The sequence below is a fragment of the Liolophura sinensis genome, chromosome 4 (genome assembly GCF_032854445.1).
Source record: "Liolophura sinensis isolate JHLJ2023 chromosome 4, CUHK_Ljap_v2, whole genome shotgun sequence".
In the NCBI taxonomy this organism is placed as follows: domain Eukaryota; kingdom Metazoa; phylum Mollusca; class Polyplacophora; order Chitonida; family Chitonidae; genus Liolophura; species Liolophura sinensis.
In genome coordinates this window covers 16,866,201-16,886,709 of record NC_088298.1, presented here as the reverse complement: position 1 = coordinate 16,886,709, position 20,509 = coordinate 16,866,201, and the positions used below count along the sequence as shown (strand labels likewise).

At 39.6% G+C, this 20,509-nt stretch overlaps 1 protein-coding gene across 5 annotated transcripts in view; it reads left to right on the top strand.

Annotated features, from left to right (window-relative positions):
* The window catches only part of LOC135464615 (sodium- and chloride-dependent glycine transporter 1-like), a 65,347-nt gene that overhangs the window by 33,079 nt on the left and 11,759 nt on the right, over window positions 1–20,509 (top strand). For all 5 annotated transcript variants that reach the window (XM_064742069.1, XM_064742065.1, XM_064742067.1 and 2 more), the window contains exons 3-12: window positions 4,846–5,062; window positions 5,764–5,895; window positions 6,650–6,874; window positions 8,002–8,059; window positions 8,713–8,845; window positions 10,902–11,036; window positions 16,234–16,337; window positions 16,716–16,840; window positions 17,180–17,292; window positions 17,934–18,071. In XM_064742069.1, the coding sequence (XP_064598139.1) occupies window positions 4,846–5,062; window positions 5,764–5,895; window positions 6,650–6,874; window positions 8,002–8,059; window positions 8,713–8,845; window positions 10,902–11,036; window positions 16,234–16,337; window positions 16,716–16,840; window positions 17,180–17,292; window positions 17,934–18,071 (1,380 nt within the window). The remainder of the gene's footprint in view (window positions 1–4,845; window positions 5,063–5,763; window positions 5,896–6,649; window positions 6,875–8,001; window positions 8,060–8,712; window positions 8,846–10,901; window positions 11,037–16,233; window positions 16,338–16,715; window positions 16,841–17,179; window positions 17,293–17,933; window positions 18,072–20,509) is intronic.

Sequence of the window (20,509 nt, the reverse complement as noted above, 5' to 3'; positions counted from 1 at the left end):
TCTGGCATTTTATTTTTGTGAGTTTATTAAAACTCACGTGCACATTTCTCTAGCATCCTTCTGTGGTGGCTGTCAAAGAAAGCTTCTGTTTTTAAAGTTAACTTAAATTTCAGTAACACTGGAATGCATAATCTTTAACATCAGAGTGAAAGTATCACTGGAAGATATTCGGAATTCCTACAATCTTGTCGCAACTACCAATGGATATTGCTAAACTCCTATGTTCCAAATTACGAGGGTAATATTGTTAAGTTATCCCTTTGTTCCATTTATGTTTTGTAGCACCTATATGTTCCAAGGAACATGGAATATTACGCCTATCTTCCATAAATCAAAAAGAATATTGTTCACTTACACCTGAATTCGAATTATCGCAGAATATTGCTTAATTACACCAGTGTTCCAAATTATTGACAATATTGCTTATCATTTCTTTCCGGGGGAGGGGGGTATTTTTTAATGTTCCCACGTTTTATCCACTTTCCACTCAGTAGACTGTTCTGTTTCCACGCAGAGATACTTCTTTAGAAGATGTCTCACTTGTCATCCGGTATCAACGGTCTCCACTGATCACTCTCGATTGGCTATGGCCAAGACGGCGCCAAATGCATCAGGTGTCTTAAGAAAGCTCTGATTGAGCCAATTGGCCTTGTATTTCTTTCGACACGCGAGCTGCACGATCAATCACGGCTTAAGACAAGTAATTTTCATGATTGCCCTGCTTCCACTGTCCCTTGAGTTGTGAGCGGCTCGTTGTCTCGTTTTTGGTTGTTTATGCACAAAGTTCGTTGGAGAACGTTCGTTACAACATCTTTCGCTAATATCTCTTCCAAATATCAGCGTCAAAATCTGTGTGGCGAATTTATTAAGAAAATCCCCCGGTTACTTCTCAAGGCCGATTGTTTATTCATTCTATAGACGCCATTGTCTTTTCAAAGGTTGTGTGGATGTAGTACACATGTCGTCTTATTGCCTAACCGCGCAGTAAGTATTTCAAAAGGTCTGTAAAGTGTACAGTGTTCAAAGATGGGGCCGATTTATGCAAGACTAATCTGTTCCCATATTTATTACCCGGGGGATGTTGTCGCACCTGTGCGTTTTGTTAAAGAACTACACATCCAAGCGATATAGTCGAAGACGGCAACACCTCGAACTTCACAGAAAACGTCGACCTAATTGTTTGTCGGCTGTATTCTAAACTGTACTTTTGCAGAGCTATTTCTGAACCAGTTTCTTGCCAAACACCGATACGTGCTTATATGTACAACGTGTTTCAGGGGAATGCCTGAACTGACCTGCCGACGATCCATTTGTTGTGAAGAAAGTGTTTTCCAAAATAGCAGGTGGTAAATTGAACACTAGAATTTGTGTTTCCAAAGTGTAGTTTTCTCACCTACACAGAGGTAATCCTTGTTAAAGCTGAAATGTTCTTCGTACACTACAGTGCTTTGAATTACATGCTGAACAGAATCTCTTGATCAGCATAATCAGCGTAGGAAGCGTGATATATGAGCAAACGGAATTTCCACCTCATGAAAGAGGCGTAGATTGCGTGATAATTGAGCATCAAGGCATTCATAACGCGTAGATTGGGTGATATCTGAGCAGAGACGATCGTGTGGTAACCATCAACGAGAAGTTCTCACGATACTTGAGCACACACAATCTCGGTGGCACCAAAATGTGTAGATTGCTCTATAACTGAGCACCGCTGGATCCCTTAATCATCATGAACACGTAGACCAAACCCCCACACACCATCCACCCACCTCAAAAAAGCCTAAGGTCATATTTTAAATTTTGATTTAAGTCAGAAATTCCTTGCTCGCAATGGCCTCTAGTCCGTTATATATCAATGCAATGACTGCATTGTGTAAAAACGGCTTCCTTCCTGTGGTCAGGGAGCTGCATATTGCTTCTCAACCTGCCTAAAATATGCTATGGCTGTGCTTGGGAGTGTACTACACTGTGTAATTCTGACATTTTGAATTCCGGTTCCAAAGCCGTTGATAAGAGTCTGGAGATGTAATAGATCACCGAGAGATAATGTATACGCTGTGATGTCGACAAGCTGACAGAGTAAGCACTGACGTCATCTCACAACGCTGTATCAGCGTTAATTTGCCTGTTCAGCTCCAGGTAATAGACGATGAGTCCAAGGAATGTTAAGGCCCGTGAAGTTAATCTTGCCCAAGGTTGTCTGCGGATAATTTGCTTTACAGCTTTTTCTTTCTTAAAATAAACTGTTTTATGTATCTAGGTCTGCCTGTCCTCGTAGGCTTTTTTACAAGCCTACTGTCCTTATGAGAGCCTGACGTTATTACAGTATTTATTGGCCATATTGTAGAAGGCATATTTTAATGGAATGACGATCCAGTAGTGTCCAAGGTAAGAATGAGTCCCTGACGCAAAATTTTTTTTTGTGTTCAGAAGTGTAACTTTTATACATGTAGCCGGGCTGCTGAGTGTCTCGGCAAGAAATATCCATCGTAATTTTTAGGTCATTTTATGAATAAAATAACTTTGAACCAATTTTGTAAAGTAAAAACCATATAAAACAACTGAAAGTCGATGCCTGAAATTAATTACAAGAGATTAAACGCATCTAGTGATCTGTATTTAGCTAAAAGTTTAATTTATTTTTAATTCCTTTTTCTTCATGTTACCATAAAAGTAGATAAGCTTATAAAGCATGAATTCGAGAGGCCGCCAATGCGTACAAATTTCGGCTGTAACAAAACTTTAATAACGGCATTCGTAAAAGTATTTCTATGTTAAGCTATATTGAAATGACAGTAATAAATAAAAGATCATTGGAGATTCCGACGTTACTGGTTCGTGTAACCCTATCTTTTGGGGACAATGCAGTCTGTTCAAGTTTTTGTGTCTTGCTGCACTTAGGTTATCTGGCTGAATCCAGTGCGATTTATGTCCGTCATGACCTGGCTTAATAAGGCAACAAATACTGTACCAAGCCAGGTCAGCGTAGAAAAGTTCTGACCAGTGCGCGTGCGCAGTCAATTTGAAGCATTCATCCGACACTTCTATACCCCCCCCCCCCCCCTGCTCACCCTGCCCTCGCTCTCACCAACTAGCCATTTGTACGTATCGCTGGCGAAGCTTTGTAGCCGAGAGGAACTACATCAATCACTGAAGATATTTATAAACTGGTATTATCTTTTGTGAGCTACAGGAAGCTATGAGCTCCCCATATTATGGCCATTTGACATCCAAACTCTCAGACACATATGCTGGCAACCTCTCCGTTCTTAAGGTCTCCCAGGCGTGGGTTTCCTCCAGATTCTGCCAAATTTCTTCCACCATATATAATGCTGGGCCCCATCGCACAAGTGAAATATTGTTGATTTCAGCGTAAAAAGACAAGTCAAATAGATAAACAGACACATGTTATAGCCGCTTCGTGCTGTAAGTGTTTAGCCGCCGTCTCAGCCATCATTACTTACCATTTATCGTTTTACCTACGGGCGCAAAACGTCCGTCATAAATAAAGCTTAAATACTGGAGATTATACTTCGGTCCGTGCTTGTAGTAACACATATACACTTAGGCGTTATTATGGACTTATATATAGACAGGAGTCTATAAATCCCGCATGAGATCATGCAGTTGTCCGTGATCAGGTTAATTAAACCAATTATCTTGCGGAGTATCGCATTTCTTGGAATCTGACTTACATGTTTGCTCAATTTCCTTGATTCTTGATGTTTTCAAGTTACATACCACTGTATACATTTCTTTCAGTCCATTCTTTGCTAAACAGATAAGTCATGGTTGATTAAAAATTCTTCATCAACCAAATCAGTCAGTTCATCGATATACCAGTTATCCATTCAACTCATTCAGTTTACATACTAATGAACAAAGCAACAAATCAAGTCTGTTTTTTCCAACCAATGGGGAACCAAAGTTCTTGTAGACAGTTATTCATTTCTGCCTTTCCATTGACGGGTTACTGCCAAATGTATAAAGTACTACTGCAATGGTATTTGCGCGGTACCCCAAAAAGGCACCCCATGTGTCAGTCAAGTTATAGCAGTGAGTTTCTTAACCAATTATTATTCCAGTTCATTGGTCAGTCCAACACGTAGCTCATCTGAAGCCACCGATTAACTAGATTTATTTACTAGTATTTGATTTGATTGTTGTTTTGCGCCGTACTCAAGAATATTTCACTTATACGAAAGCGGCCAGAATTATGGTGGCTGGAAACTGGGCGGAGCCCGGGGGAAACCCACGACCATCTGCAGGTTGCTGACCGATTAACTTGGTAACCAACGGGTTAGATTGTTTATCGTGGCTTTTCCAGGTTAGCTCTTACCTCTCACCAGTATGCTTTTATTATTGATAGAGCGTTTGTCGAAATCTGCCCATTATTTATTGGACTGATTAATTTGCCGAGAGCTCATATATCATTTCCAATTACCGTACTGAAATGAAGACTAAAATGTTTAGCTGTGCTCAAAGACGTAAAGGCGTGTCATCAGGGGAATGTACAACTGAGCTCTTGAAGCAATTTTCCAAGTGCGAATGCCATCATTTTTTAAATCGTACAGGGAGGTTAAGTCTCACTGAAAACTGCTGACGGCTTCTCTTTGCAGGAATCGGTCCTAATTTCTTATTTTACATACTTTCTTTACTGTTTGGTGGTAAATGTCGAATGTAGAAATTGGTCTTGAAATTAATAACTCGAAACGTCCATTTTGAATCGCGTTTAATGTGTACAAATGTTTGTTTCAACCCCAAAATTCATGTGACATTTCAAATCGTAATAATATTTATCTTACCAAAACCAGTAAGCATGCTATCGTTTTGATTTTTTGACAGGGTGCATCAAGTGCCAGCGTTTCTGACGATTCTACGTCTAACTCATCGTGTAGGGACGTGACTATTGGGATCGGGGGCCATGTTAAACCCAAGGGTGCCCCAGCGGAGCGTGCCCAGTGGGGGCGGCAGATCGAGTTCGTCCTCTCCTGCGTGGGGTTTGCCGTGGGGTTGGGTAACGTCTGGAGATTTCCGTACCTGTGCTACAAAAATGGTGGAGGTGAGTGTTTGTTGTCACAGACGTAATGCTGATTCCATAAAAATCATAATGTTGTTACAGACGTAATGCTGATTCCATAAAAATCATAATGTTGTTACCGAGGTAATGCTGAATCCGTAAATAATCATAATGTTGTTACAGACGTAATGCTGAGTCCATGAATAATCATAATGTTGTTACAGAGGTAATGCTGATTCCATAAATAATCATAATGTTGTTACAGACGTAATGCTGATTCCATGAATAATCATAATGTTGTTACAGACGTAATGCTGATTCCATGAATAATCATAATGTTGCTACAGAGGTAATGCTGATTCCATGAATAATCATAATGTTGTTACAGAGGTAATGCTGATTCCATGAATAATCATAATGTTGTTACAGAGGTAATGCTGATTCCATGAATAATCATAATGTTGTTACAGAGGTAATGCTGATTCCATGAATAATCATAATGTTGTTACAGAGATGTTGCGGATTCCATAAATAATCAGAATGTTGTTAATTTAGATATATTCCTGTTTCCATACTTTACCATAATGTTGTTATTCGAAATATTCTCTACATTATCGCGATGCTGTTGTTCAAAATGCATTACTGATACCACAGCTTCGTTTACTCTATGTTATGGTGCTTTGTTTATTGCTTAATTTACATGTTCCTGTTCCCTAACTGTATAACGGTATTTGTTGTTTTAGGTGCATTCCTGGTCCCATACTTCATCATGTTGTTGTTGGTGGGAGTTCCGATCTTCTTCTTGGAACTGGCTTTTGGTCAGTTTGCTAGTCTAGGACCCATCAGTAACTGGTCGTTCAGTCCGCTGTTCAAAGGTAGAGTTAAAAATACTGTTTTAATATTTGACGTTGAAATCGATTATCCGGGGTTTTGCTTAAAAGGATTTTGTTAAAATTTCCTAACATAAGCTATTTTGGTTCCGTAACTGATTTTGTTTTACTGAGGAAATTTTGCTGAAGGTCTGTGAGATCAAAATCTCAAGCTGTTATCATGCTGTATTTGTTTTGCTGAAAAATCTTTGAAGATATTAACAACTTAAACTATGTTAGTTCACAAGTTACATATGTCTTTTGTGGACATTAAAATCAAAGGCTATGCAGTTCTAAAGACTGTATTTCTTTGAACAAAAGGGTTTTATCAGCGCGTGAAACGTATGCTCCGTCTCAGGCTAAGGTGAATCTCAGTGTTCAGCCTACCTTTTTACCAGGGAATAACAAGAGAAAATAGCACCAACTAACCGTAAATATGACAAAAATCCAGTCTACCAAAAAATCTTACAACCAATCACAATCAAGCCTTACCCTTAAATTGTGAAAATAAAAATTCCAGAAAAAAGTCTTAGATCATACCTCAAACCACATCCTAGTTTCTTGGTTGCAAAATTCTAGAAATATGAGAAACAGGGACCCCATTTTCACCCCATTTTGACGTGAACCATATTCTTTTCTCTCAAGGGTTCAAAAAGTCTTAAAAGTAACTCAAAAAGAACACCATAAACAATCAGGCCAAATGCTACGCCAAGGTACACCGTACTGATTTTTATTCTAGTTGCAATTCTTTTTTCTCCAGGGGTTGGGGTCTGTGCCGTCATGATCTGTGGGGTCATCAACATCTATTACAACATCGTCCTAGATTATTGTATATATTTCTTCTTCGCCTCCATGACCCAATACCTACCGTGGGAGACCTGCGACAACTGGTGGAACACGTGCAAGTGCAAAGGCCCGGATGTCATGGACAACGCCACCTGGATTAATCTGACACGACCGGAATGCATTGACAGTTATTACAACGGTAAGGGGAGGTAATCCGAAATGATTTGCCTGTGCCGATTTTGTTGATTTTCCGGAAAAGTTAAACCAAATATATACAGCCTCAATCGCAACTCAGCTGATGTGAGGTTCTTGTAAATTTGATTTATTTCTTTATTTCATTGGTGTTTTACGCCTTTTGCCGTACTTAAGAATATTTCGCTTATACTTACACCAGTATTATGGTGGGAGGAAACCGGGTAGAGCGAGGGGGAAAACTCACGGCAATCCGCAGGCTGCTGGAACACTTTCCCACGCACAACCAGAGAGAAATCCATCATACGCTGGTCCTGAACTCACAGCGACCGCATTTGTGAGAGGCTGTTGAGTTGTAGTTACTCGGCCACGGAAGTCCATTTGTGAATTTGAAGCCATATTGAAAACTTGCCTGGAGCTGGTGAAAGAATAAACCTAAGGTATTATCCACAGGAATAACATCTTCATGTGGCATTAATTGATTGGCTGACATTTCAGTTAGGGTTTCCTGGATTAGATCCAGACTTCTTGAAATCCGGCTCAGCTCAGACTTGCTTAGCTCTCACAACAGCCAATCAGAAACGATTTTGTATCTTCTGTATCCCTTAGAAAAACATGCTGGATATGTATGATGCGTAACCCTAATAATAATTATTATTATCATGAGGTGTAACGTTTTTTTCGATTGGTGTTTTACGCCGTACTCAAGAATATTTCACTTACACGACGGGGGCTAGCATTATGGTGGGAGGAAACCGGGCAGTGCCCACGAGGGAAACCAACAACCATCCGCAGGTTGCTGTGGGACCTTCCTCGATATAACCGTACAGGGAGCCAGCATGAGCTGGACTTGTACTCATAGTGACCCCATTGGTGAGAGGGCCCTGGGTCTTTACGCTACGCTAGCGCGCCAACCAACTGGGCCACAGAGACCCCTGATGTGTAACGTTTATAATAATAATTATTATTATTACGATGATGTGTAACGTTTATAACAATAATAATAATTTTGATGATGTGCAACGTTAATAATGATAATTATTATACAAAAAGACACAAACACTGAGGTAACAGTTGTTGCTGTCATGTAGACATATCTTGCTGTCATAATGTCACGTTGTGCTTCGTGTGCAGGAAATCTGACGCTAGCGGATATCAACAACACGCAATCGCCGAGTGCGGAATTTTACAAGTGAGTAAAGAAGATCAGCACATATGCACTGCTACAAGCATTAACAATGTCCCAGAAGTAAGGATCTTTTCCTTTACATCCATCAGTGTGCAATGCATTCCCTATTTTGCCTGAGTATTTTAATTTGAGGAAGAGGGGTGACTAAATAAAGACCATTTGAAAAAATCGCAAGGTGAAAAGGTAGTTTTATAATTAAAAGGTTTATGTTTACATCAACAGATTTTTATTCGCTTCTTTGATTCACATTTAAAACCCAGTTACCGTGTCAAGAATGTTTCACCGGTACCTCAGCCCTCCACCAGACAATTGACATACCTTCTGACTTAAAGCCGCAGTAGACCAAGCCAGAGAGGTCAAGCCAGTGTTTGACCACATGACGTCATAGGTCCGAGGCAAGTTGGCAACCGGAATTACAACACATGAACAAGACCGCGAACGCTACTGCAACGAATTTTACGTAGCGTGAAAAAAATCTGTGATGTATATGATTTATGTTGAGGTTATGTTCCTGAGATCAATTATCATTTGATGTTAATATTTTAATGGTGTTTTCGGTGATGTTCCCAGAGATCTGTCGCAATGTTACCCCGACAGTGTTCTTTTAGTACGGAGCCACTGACCTCACATTTGATTTATTATTATTATGCTTTCAGTAATAACGTACTTGGCCTCTCCAGTGGCATCGAGGACATGGGTTCACTATCCTGGAAGCTGGTCCTTGTACATCTTTTGGCCTGGCTGGTTGTTTTCTGTGTTCTGATTAAGGGCGTTCAGTCCTTCGGCAAGGTAAGATTAACATTTGCTAATAGATGAAGATATTGAATTTCTAAGTCAATTACCCTTTTGTCTGGACCCTCTAACGCTATTTGTCTACGTCCATTAGCGGCCTATTCTGCACGAGCCATTGTACCCCAGGCAGTTTCCATTTGCCAAGGTTCCATGTTGATCAAAAAGCACGCGTGAAAAGATAAATATCAAAATACGCTTGAAAAATATGTAAATTTAGCTTATGAAGTTGGAAAAAATATCTCCACCTAAACTTATTATTTTTATGGATTTTTCTTCACTATTCGTCTTTCAGCAAACATGACAAAAGAGGTTTCAAAATTGAAAGTCCTCCACTTCACATGTAGCCCTAGTTTTCTTTCAAACACACCATAATAAAGACGCAGTACGTATACCGAACACACATTCAGAGGGGATTCGAAATCGAAAACTGACGTAATAAAGGCCTGTGGGCAAAGGTGATACGAACAAAAGTCCCCAATATTTAAGAAAACAACAACCTAGCTATGTCACGAGTGGCATTAATATTTCAAAGCATAAGCCAAATGTTTATCGAGGAATGATTCATACCAGACCTTGTATTTACCTGGCCTCAGTCTTAGCTTATATAAGGCACCAATCAGTAAACAAGGATGATATACTCAACTCCAGACTGGCATTGCAAGAGAGTTGCAGACGTATACATATTTGCCGTTTGCCCTTTATCTGTGCAACTCGACGAACTGGATTATGTTGGTTTTGCCCTTTACGGACTAGACGCTTTACATCGATGACATCTGATGAGAAGAGCTTGCACAAAACGTCTGTAACTAGATTTGCCCTGATCCTGCCTGTAAATAAAGTTTTGCGATGATAATGTAATGTAGTGTAAACAAATTCGCTGAATAGCAACAAATGTACAATATACATTGTATTAGAGTTTAAATAGTAAGAACTGCTATAGTTTTTTTTCTTTTAGAGTTTGTTTTCTTAAAAATATGCAGGTTCACTAAGAACCCGCTGGAGTCGTAATAACGCATCGACAGATTACGTTTGTATTGTGACACTGTTACAGATATACAGCACTCAAGCTCCACAAACTAACACTTTTTTTTCAGTTCAATTCAAATGTATATCCATACTTTTTGGGGTCTGATAAATTCTAAGACTTGAAACCTGGAGATATATGATGCCTCATTTCATGTCGATTAGCATGGGAATAGATTAAGTATCGATGGCTCGGGTGCGAGAGCAATTTGTTTGGGTGGGGACCATGTCTGACTACGGCATTGTGTTTCAGTTAAGCAGCACTTATGGCATTGTCGTCCAGTTAGGCAATACTTACGGGATTATGTTTCAGTTAAGCAACACTTTTGTCTATGGCCGTTAAATACTTGCATGCGGTAAGATTACACTACCAGGATGTGATTGGAATAGTTTTGGTACTAACAGTAAACTCCAGCTCCACAAACTAACAATTCTTTGTATCAATACTCTAATGAACACGGTGTTAGATATGTAAGCTTCTTCACAACAATGTATAGAAAATACCCATGTTCATCTCACGTAAAGCTTTTGGTACTGCTTTTATAACGCAAACCGGCCCGGGAGATCCAGGAACAATCTTGGGTCGAGTCACACCCAAGACTTTAAAACAGGAAGCTGTAACTTCCTCGCTTGGCGCTTAGCATGAAGGGGATAGTGCAACGACTTTTCGACCCGCATCGGTATAATGGCTCGGGTTGGGTGGCTTACTTGCCTTTGGTAGGTCGTTTCAGTGAAGCAGCACTAAATGAAAGAGCTGTGGAAATCAGTCCTACAACAAGGAGGTTCATTATATACAACCTAACGATTCCTTCGTCGTCATATGACTGAAAAATTGTTGAGCACGACGTTTAACCCCAAGCACTCGCTCACTCTATAAGGCAAAGGCACCATGCATCAAGGAAAATGAACGTTCAAGTCAAGTGTTTAGATTTTGTCTGTGCAATACATTTTCTACCATATATTCAGTTGTTTTCCGATTTTAAAAGCTTTACCGTTTCAACTGCATGCTTTTCCTATTTTTTTTTTTCAGGTCGTGTATTTTTCTGCCATATTCCCGTACATACTGCTGACGGCTTTGCTGATTCGGGGTGTGACGTTACCAGGCGCCATTGATGGAATCACGTATTACATCAAACCTAAGTGGTCGAAATTATTGGAAGCGTCGGTATGTAGTCGGTATTTTAGCCACTGACTAAGCACGTAATAAATGTGCGCGATATCAGAATTTAAATTTTAAGTTTATTTATTTGATTTTTGTTTTACGCCGTACTCCTGAATATTTCACTCTTACGACAGCAGCCAGCATTATGGCGGGAGGAATCCAGGCTAAGCCGGCAACCATCCGCAGGTTGTTGGCAGGCCTTCACACGCACGACGTGAAAGGAATCCAGGATGAATTGGACTTGAACTATCAGCGACCGTACCGGTGAGATGCCCGTTGGTCACTGTGCTGCGCTTGAATGGTAACCTCTTGGCTATGGAGGCCACAGCAACGTATCCGCATGATTATGGATAAAATTTACAGCCGATAACGATCTTGAAATTATATTTCTTTATTTATATGATGTTTTTATGTTGCTTTTGTCTTATCTTTAAAGACCATTCATTTCTTGGAGTGGTGTGTAACCCGGTACACTTATATGACGAGGTACAAGTTAAATCAGTGGAGAAGGAAACCGTGTGGTTTGATAAAACCACAACATTCTAATCCAGACAATATATTCTGAACGCACATTTTAGGCTGATGTTACAGTATGTGAAGAGATCATGTGTACTCCAGCCTGTTTAATTCAACGGTCTGCCGCGACCTGCGGATGGTCGTGGGCTTCCCTTGTTGGCCGCCGTCGTATAAGCGAAATATTCTTGAGTACGGCGTAAAACACCAATGAAATAAATACATAAATTTAATTCAACAAACAATAACCTAACCATGTACCGGGTGAACCAATCTGTTCATCTGAATGCTGACACTATATCCACGTGAACACGGACTGTTTGGTCCGTGTGACCTTGAAACCGCTTATATTGATCTTGTATTTGACCTTGTCCTTCAAGATGCGTAACGTCTTTTGTACCTCCTAATCCAGTTAGTTTAATGAACGCCTCTGGCGACTCTACCTCCCGCACAGATATCGAGTTCCCAAAACCAATTACCCTTTTACGCTCCTTGGGTAAGCTGTATTATGGGATTGGACTACCCAATCCCGGGTTATTTAGCTCTTTTTTTTTACTACAGTACATATTACGACCAAGGAACACACATGAAGCTAACGATGAAATGACAACGGTCCGGACTAAATGTTTCCCCCCCAGATCTATACGGTTTTTATTTTAGAAGGGACAAACGCGTGGGCGGCTTTTTGGCCTCTTTAGCATTGATCATTGCGCCATGTATACAGCTATGAGTCTGTTCTCAAAGCAATCAGAGCACTTTGTCTTGCTGTCAAAAATGGACCGACAGAAATTCTCCTCCTAACACACAAGACTTCAGGGCTAGTTCTTAGGCAAAATGGAGACGCCCACAGTGGATTTTGGCGCTGAATGTATTTATAATTTATCAACTGGATGTACATATTAAAATTTTTATGGCATGCACATGTGAGGAAATGCATGCTCTTTTCAATGGTATTTGTTTGATATGGTATTTGTTTGATTACTGTTTCTGACCATATTTCGGGACGCACCCCTACATCATGGCGCAGTACAGTAGTACCGACAAGCAATTCCTGGCATTGTGAGAGGTTAATATTAAATTATTTGCTTGAGGGCCTGTTTTCACTGCAGTTGAGTTTCTATAAGCAAGAGTGCCAACTGGGATATTTTCTCCCACGCAATGGCAACTCGGGTCAAGCTAGATTCGTCATCGTTACCTTGTAATATATAACCGTATCTACCCCAGTTTGCTCAACAATCGTCATCGTACGAGTTTATATACAAAACTTTGGTTGTGTTACTTCATTCGGGAAAGCTTCCCTGTTGCCATTCTGCAGATGAAATCAGTCCTCAATCATCCAGGTCCAGATTTTCCTCGAATCTTCCAAAACTTCAGAATTTTGCTTCATGCGGTATTTTTTTTTATCTCTATGTCCAGTGTAAATTGTTCTGTAATAGGCGTATATCTATCGCGACATAAATTCCTTATGCATGGTGGAAACATTCATGTTCTGTTGCTTCGCAACGATGTTTAAATGTACATTTACATCTTTCAAACTGAAAACCCATAACAGCTGTGAGCAACATAAAATTCGAAGGATGTTACTCTGTCTTCTTCTAACTATTCCTTTCAGAGTTCATGGTGCAGATGCTTCTTAAGCAAAACAGTTTTGCTGAATTATAACTAAGAAAGAAATAAATAAGAAAGAAAAAAAACTAGGAAGTTTCGTGAAGTCGAGTCTAGGCGCAGAGGCACTGCACGCGGTGATATAATGAAGATCAAAATGCTTGAGTAAAGCTCGTAACCGTTGCCATCTCTGTACGTCTGTCTGGAAGCCCGGGGGTCGGTTTATGAGCCGTTGTAAAGTCGGCTGCGCACGTGCAAGCCCGCATGCTCTTCAAAGAGCTAAGGGCACCACTAATAGCTGCTTTTCACGCAGCCGTAGAGGATTTGGCTTAATATAGGTTTCCGAATGGTATAACAACAGCGAAATGTCGAGCCAACATATACATGCTGACGCTGCTGTGGTTCTGTAGCCCGTACTCTATGTTGTAAGCAATATATGGCATGACCAAGTTTAGCCTTAGTGGATCTATGTTGTTAGTGTATATAATGCTGAAGGGCAATATTTCCTTCAATCTCAATGAGTGAGCGAATGCTTAGGGTTTAATGTCGTACGTAACAGGGAGGAAACTCTTTAAAGGTCTTAGGTGTGACCCGAGGATTGACCCTGGATCTACCGCTTCCGAAGCGGACGTTCTACCAATTGAGCCATCGGGGCCAGTACCAATCTCAATGAATCACCGTCACCCTCACACCATCCTGCATAATAAATAGTATAGTTTAATATCAGTCACCTGTTAAAAAATATCATTATATAACCCCTTATTATCGGGTTTAGTTACAGTCGAAAATAGAACATTGCGGCATTGCGCTGTTGTCACTTGAGTAGTTCCAAAACGTCATACCGTTGTTTACATATAAGATTAAAGGGGTATTTCGAGTCACAAATTGATGATGTGTGTTATAATTTTGTTCAAGACTGGCAGTAATACATAGCTCACAAACTGATGATCTGCATTATAGGTTTGTTCAAGACTGGTAGTAATACATAGCTCACAAATTGATGATCTGCATTATAGTTTTGTTCAAGACTGGCAGTAATTCATAGCTCACAAAATAATGATCTGTATTATAGTTTTGTTCAAGACTGGTAGTAATACATAGCTCACAAACTGATGATCTGCATTATAGTTTTGTTCAAGACTGGTGGTAATACATAGCTTAAAAGCGGATGATCTGTGTTATAGTTTTGTTCAAGACTGGTAGTAATACATAGCTCACAAAATGATGATCTGTATTATAGTTTTGTTCAAGACTGGTAGTAATACATAGCTCACAAACTGATGATCTGCATTATAATTTTGATCAAGACTGGTAGTAATACATAGCTCACAAAATGATGATCTGCATTATAGTTTTGTTCAAGACTGGTAGCAATATATAGCTCACAAACTGATGATCTGCATTATAGTTTTGTTCAAGACTGGTAGTAATACATAGCTCACAAAATGATGATCTGCATTATAGTTTTGTTCAAGACTGGTAGTAATATATAGCTCACAAAATAATGATCTGTATTATAGCTTAGCTCAATGCTCGTGATTATAATACATGGCTGTACTGTGAAATCAATACACTGATTTCACTAAAAATGAAAACAAAAACTTCTCTACGTCCTCTGTACAGATTTGTCCATGTCTAACAACACTGAGTGCTGATGTACGTATAGACAGTCCAAAAGCCTCTTAGAATAGTTGTCCTTTCTCCTTCTGTCTGTGTTGGAAAGTGAGTGCCAATAAGAATACATGTATGTCAATCATTCCCAGACGCTCCGCCCACATTCTTTTCAGAGTAAGCAGAATAAGGTGTAACAGATCCTGTTTCATAATTATCACACGCAAACACCCGTTCTAGATGATACTGAAACCATGCGATTCTCTTAGGCTTGTTAAGTCCCAATATCACTTTATCTTCTAAACTGTCATAACTCATAGTACCTCGTTAAGCGGCAATCTCAAAAGTTATAAATAGCTCCGCTAATAATTCGGTTAGTACATAGCCAAGCAAACAACCGGCAAACAAGAAGACATTTTTCACATGTTGCGAAGCAAAGCAATGGTTTATATAAAAAAAGAATATCTGCCTAGGCTTTTTAGGAATTTTACCTCAATCCAGTAGAGCTCTGGTGTAAATGTGTCGATCAATAAGGCCCTGAGGACATGGATAAAACAGTCAATCGGTTAAGTCTCAACAAATATGTTGCTTTAGGTGAAACATGGCGTTTTCGTCACCACGATTACAGCGGCATTGGTAAAATATGTGCATGTACAGCTTTGGGTATGGTATATGATTACCGCTAATCTAAGGATAACGTGTACAAATGCAGATTAATCCCATGGTCACAGAAACCACTAAGAACAAAGGCAGTTTAGAAATTCATAGTTAACTCAGTTTGCCCTGAAATCTGACTTACCCTGGGGAATGCCAAAGTTATCTCCCTAACATTTGAACGTGGGGGCGGGAGGGGTGTGTGTGTTAGATATATACAGCATTTGTGCTTGTGCTTATCTTCGCATATTTTATGGATCGTCAAGCAGTCAGGAAGATTAAACGAAACGTTATCAAATATTAGAGAGTTAATGCGTTCCTCGGATTGCTATTTTATTGCTGTTTTCTGTTAGAATAACCATTTCTGTTGTAGGACGATAAAAATCGAAGGATATATTTGCTCATGTCAATATTTAATCCGCTATTTTAATCACAAGTGGACCCATATCAATTTCATAACGACTCACTAATTGATTGATTGATGTTTTGAAGTTCAACATTTTAAAACGTTCACTGATATGAAAGCGAACTTTTTGGGATGGGGAAACCCAAATGCTTTTCATATGCCACCGACCTTGGGCAAGTAAATGATGAACTTGCCAACATGTAACGCAAATCATCCGCAGACAACACTCACTATGTATACCACAATGGTAGAAGGCAAGTGATCGCCAAGTAATAATGTGTAAGATTATATAAAGGACCTAAGTGAGAAAATGAAGACAAGAAAGTCAGAGAAAAGTGGAGGTAGTGAGGTCCCGAAAATTTCCCTGGAATTGAACCATCACCTCGGAATACCTATTTGTTTCTTCGGCAGGTGTGGAGCGAAGCGGCGGCACAAATCTTCTATTCCCTCAGTGCGTGTCAGGGCGGTCTCGTTGCAATGGCTAGTTATAACCGGTTCAACAACAACTGCATGAGGTATGCGGTTTTCTTTTGTAACCCAATGACAACAAATAACCCTATATACGATGTTTTGGCAGTCATTAATGCATAAGGCTATGTTCCTTAACAACTGCATGAGGTATGTGATTTTATCTTAAAATGTGGGCAGGTCTGCCAACATCCTGTGGATTGTTGTGGGTTTCTGCCCGGTTTCCTCCCACCATAATGGTGGCCGCCGTCGTAAGTGAAATAAACTTGAAGTACGGTGTAAAATACCAATGAAATAAATAAAGAAATTTTATCTTAAAAAGTTAATGATAACGCAGGACAATTGACGCTGATTAACTGACTGTTTTTGCAGTAATTAGGTTTCTGCATGTCCAAAAAATCGGTACATTATAATTACCTTTGTAGAGACGCGTTCATCATTCCAGTCATCAACTGTATGACGAGCTTTTACGCTGGGTTTGTTATATTCTCTGTACTGGGCTTCATGGCGTATGAAAAAGGTGTGAACATCAGCGCAGTAGCGGACGAAGGTAAGACCTGCATCGGAAAATATAACGCAAATAAAAAACGAAAGAGACAAAAATAATTTGTTGTTTGCCACAAAACATGACTAAATCAAAACTAAACAATAACAGTTTTCCTAAAGGGCGTTTTACAAATACAAAAATCTCTTAAATTATTCTTAAGTTTGGCCTTAAACAACGGACAATCAATCAATCAATCAATCTTATGTACTAAATACTTTCTGCAGCCGTTGCCACAATCATTGCATACAAAAATCATATTGTACTTCTACGTACTGAATATGTTCTATAACTATCAGTGGTCGTTCTTGTAATGGCTCGTGTATGCTTCCGTTTCTTGCTCAGGTCCCGGTCTTGCATTCATTGTGTACCCAGAAGCGATCTCAAAGATGCCAATAGCCCCCCTCTGGGCCCTCCTCTTTTTCTTCATGATGATGACATTGGGATTCAGCACTCAGGTACAGATACGCTCTTCCTTTATGGGTAACTTTTCCGTAATCAGTCGTTCCTCTAATTCCTGCACGTTCAAGAAGCAAGGCTTAAAATCCTCGGTTTGTTGAAAGTTGTTTTGGGTTACAAAGTTTCAAAATGTGAAATTATTCCTGTATTCATGTCACAGGTAGGATTTATTTATTTATTTAACTGGTGTCTCACGCCGAATTCAAGATTGTTTCACGGTGGCAACAAATTTTGAAAAAAATCTAAAAGTAAATGTGGTGGCTATAACATTGTAGTTATGATATATTTATGCAAAACACGCACGCACGCACGCACGCACGCACGCACGCAAGCTCGCACCCACTTACCCACCCACACACACACACACACACACGCACACGCACACGCACACACACACACACACACACACACACATTTTTCTGTGTGTATAATTCCAAATGCTCATCAATATGAATTTAAAATTTGATCGGTAGACGTTGGAAATCTTTTGAAGAAAATTACAACACAGTATTAATGATTGGTATTTTGCGCGTGATCTTTCCGGGGGGGGGGGGTGGGGGGCTATAAAGGTAAGTTACCACATTTTTTCAAATGTAATGTAATAATCAAATATAACTGATTATGATTTTATTTCTTGCAGTTTTCTGGAATGGAGACTGTGATCACAAGCGTCATAGACGAGTATCCCAAACTTCTGCGGCAGAAAGTCCCATCTATTCTCTGTCGCCTCGGACTAGTTATACTCACTTGCATTCTGGGAATTCCAATGGCGACACAGGTAATAGGATTCTTTTTATCAAACTAAGTACATTTTTAACTTCCAAAAACTTATATATAAATAAAACAAAAAAAAAACCGTCTCCAGGAAAACCAATGAAAGATATATGAAAGATATACGTGAACCCAGTGATATGGACGTTGTTCTAGATTTCTGTACAAAATTTACTATTGGTTACAGTGATGTAAAGCGGACGTAGAGAGTGACCCATGCGCTCTAAGGAGTATGCAACCAGTTGTGTGCAAGGAAGCCATCTTGATTAAATGAAAAAAACTTTTTCTACAAAATTGGGTACCTATTCCCGTGCCGTGTCAACTGGGGCACAAACTGTAATGAGCATTGTTCTCTTAAAATGCACGAGTACTGCGTAACGAGTTTGCTCACAAAACGTCAAGGTAAAGGACGGCATGATCAACTCGGCTTAGGCCCGAATTACATCAGGCGGGAAATCTCCCCATTAAAATGACTATCTGAACAACGTGTTGTCAGTTTCTTACGGTCTGACGCAGAGTTTAAGCATCCCGGGCGCAAATCACCAGGTGGTAGACGATTTGCGTGATAGATCGATCTCAGTCTGAATGCCATTTCGTCTGCCAGTTTCGTCTTCCAGCACCAGGTGCCTATAGCTGGACATTAAACATCGACTTTGGATATTTTTTGACGGGTGTAAGTCTGTAACCAAGCAACGATTGATGTAAATTTCTTGTTTAAAAGAACAGGAGATACTAGTAAATGATATCTTGGTATTTGAGCTTACCAAATAGTAAAGTACTTACACCGATACCACTTCAAAGCTCTCTTGGGGACGATTTGTCGCATTCACACAACCGTTCAATTACTCAAGCGAACAATCAAATGTGACACCACATAACCGTCTTTATTTGTATTTCCTACAACAACCTCGATTCTAAAAACCATTTCAGAAGAGCAAGATACAACAAAGGCAAACCAATTTGCTAAAAAGCAACACAGATAAAAAAAACCACTTTTTTAAAGCACGTGACGAAGTTTTAAGCATGGAATACTTTAACCACCTTCATATCACAGTAGTTGTGCTACATCGGCTTTAATACTTGTTTATCCTCAATGTCTACAAAATTGAAAGAAAATGATGAACAAACAAAAGAATAATGTACAGTTTATTGTTCTCATTGATTATGTTACGAAAAACAATGTCTACATACAGAAAATGCAATGATCCACGTATAGTTCCATCATTTATACTCTAGGAGTGGTATATGTATGTACATACATGTAAAACAGCCCTATCCAGTATTTTCTTAAAGCACGTCGACCTTGTTAGGATAATCTTGTGTCACCGCTGTCTGTCAATACTTGCCCGGGCAGCCGGAAGACAACCATCCCTTAAATCACCTCAGCCATATACCGGGGACAAACAAAGACCTGGTGTTTGTATATACACCCTGTGTCAACCACCCAAATGGCGACTTCAGATTTATGTACTTCCAGTGGTTTCTGTCAGGCATTTCTTACTGCATTTTTTTTTGATATGAAGAAACAATTTGACATGAAAAAAATACTTACGTCACATCTGCAAAAGTTTCCCTGACAACGCATCCAGGAAAGTGGGGAATGTATCGACAACCTGATTCGATGTCCCGAAAATGTACCGACGAAGGCGTGACAAAAACGAGGCTGGTTTCATACAAAGAGTGCAATTAGACGGAATTGCGGAAATCCGTTTTGGGGGACGGGGAGGGGTGGCATCTTCCATAACATTCAGGACTCTTTTGCGAACTTCTGTAATCAATAAGACAATCAACATATTGCACATCGAACTATTTTAAATTCCATACCATTAGTCTTCTGCAATCTTTGACAGGTGAACACAAAAACACGTGGACACTTTAATTACACTTCCTAGTAAATTTGGAATTTTCGAATAAGACGGGTGTATCTTGACAACTTTTGTGTCAAAGCATTTTCGCCATTATCGTAATGCATTTGATCACTGACATTTGATGTGATCCTTTCTTCATAGGCAACTCTTTGTCCCGTAAACCCTATGGACGGTTGACATAAATACGAACGAAACAGTAATCCCATAAATGAAAAACGAAAATAACTGAAAGTCCAGAGTGAGACAGGCTCCATATAAATAGAGCACTTGGCCTGAAATGTGGAGAACCGATTTTGTATCTTTTAATAAACTCGAGATATTTTTAACGCATATGTGTAATCAATAAGACCATCAACAGACAGCAAATCGAGTTTTTCGAAACATCAGATCATCAGTTCTATAGCCAACAACGTTTGACAGGTGGCGAATAAACAAGAGGGGGGTGGGCATGCATTTATTTACGCCTCTCTTTCCGTTTGGATTTTCACAACAAAAAGAGAGAATCTTAAGAAAACTTTTTGCGACATCGTGTGGGATAATTCTCTCCATGATTGAAAAACACTTTTGAATGAAATCA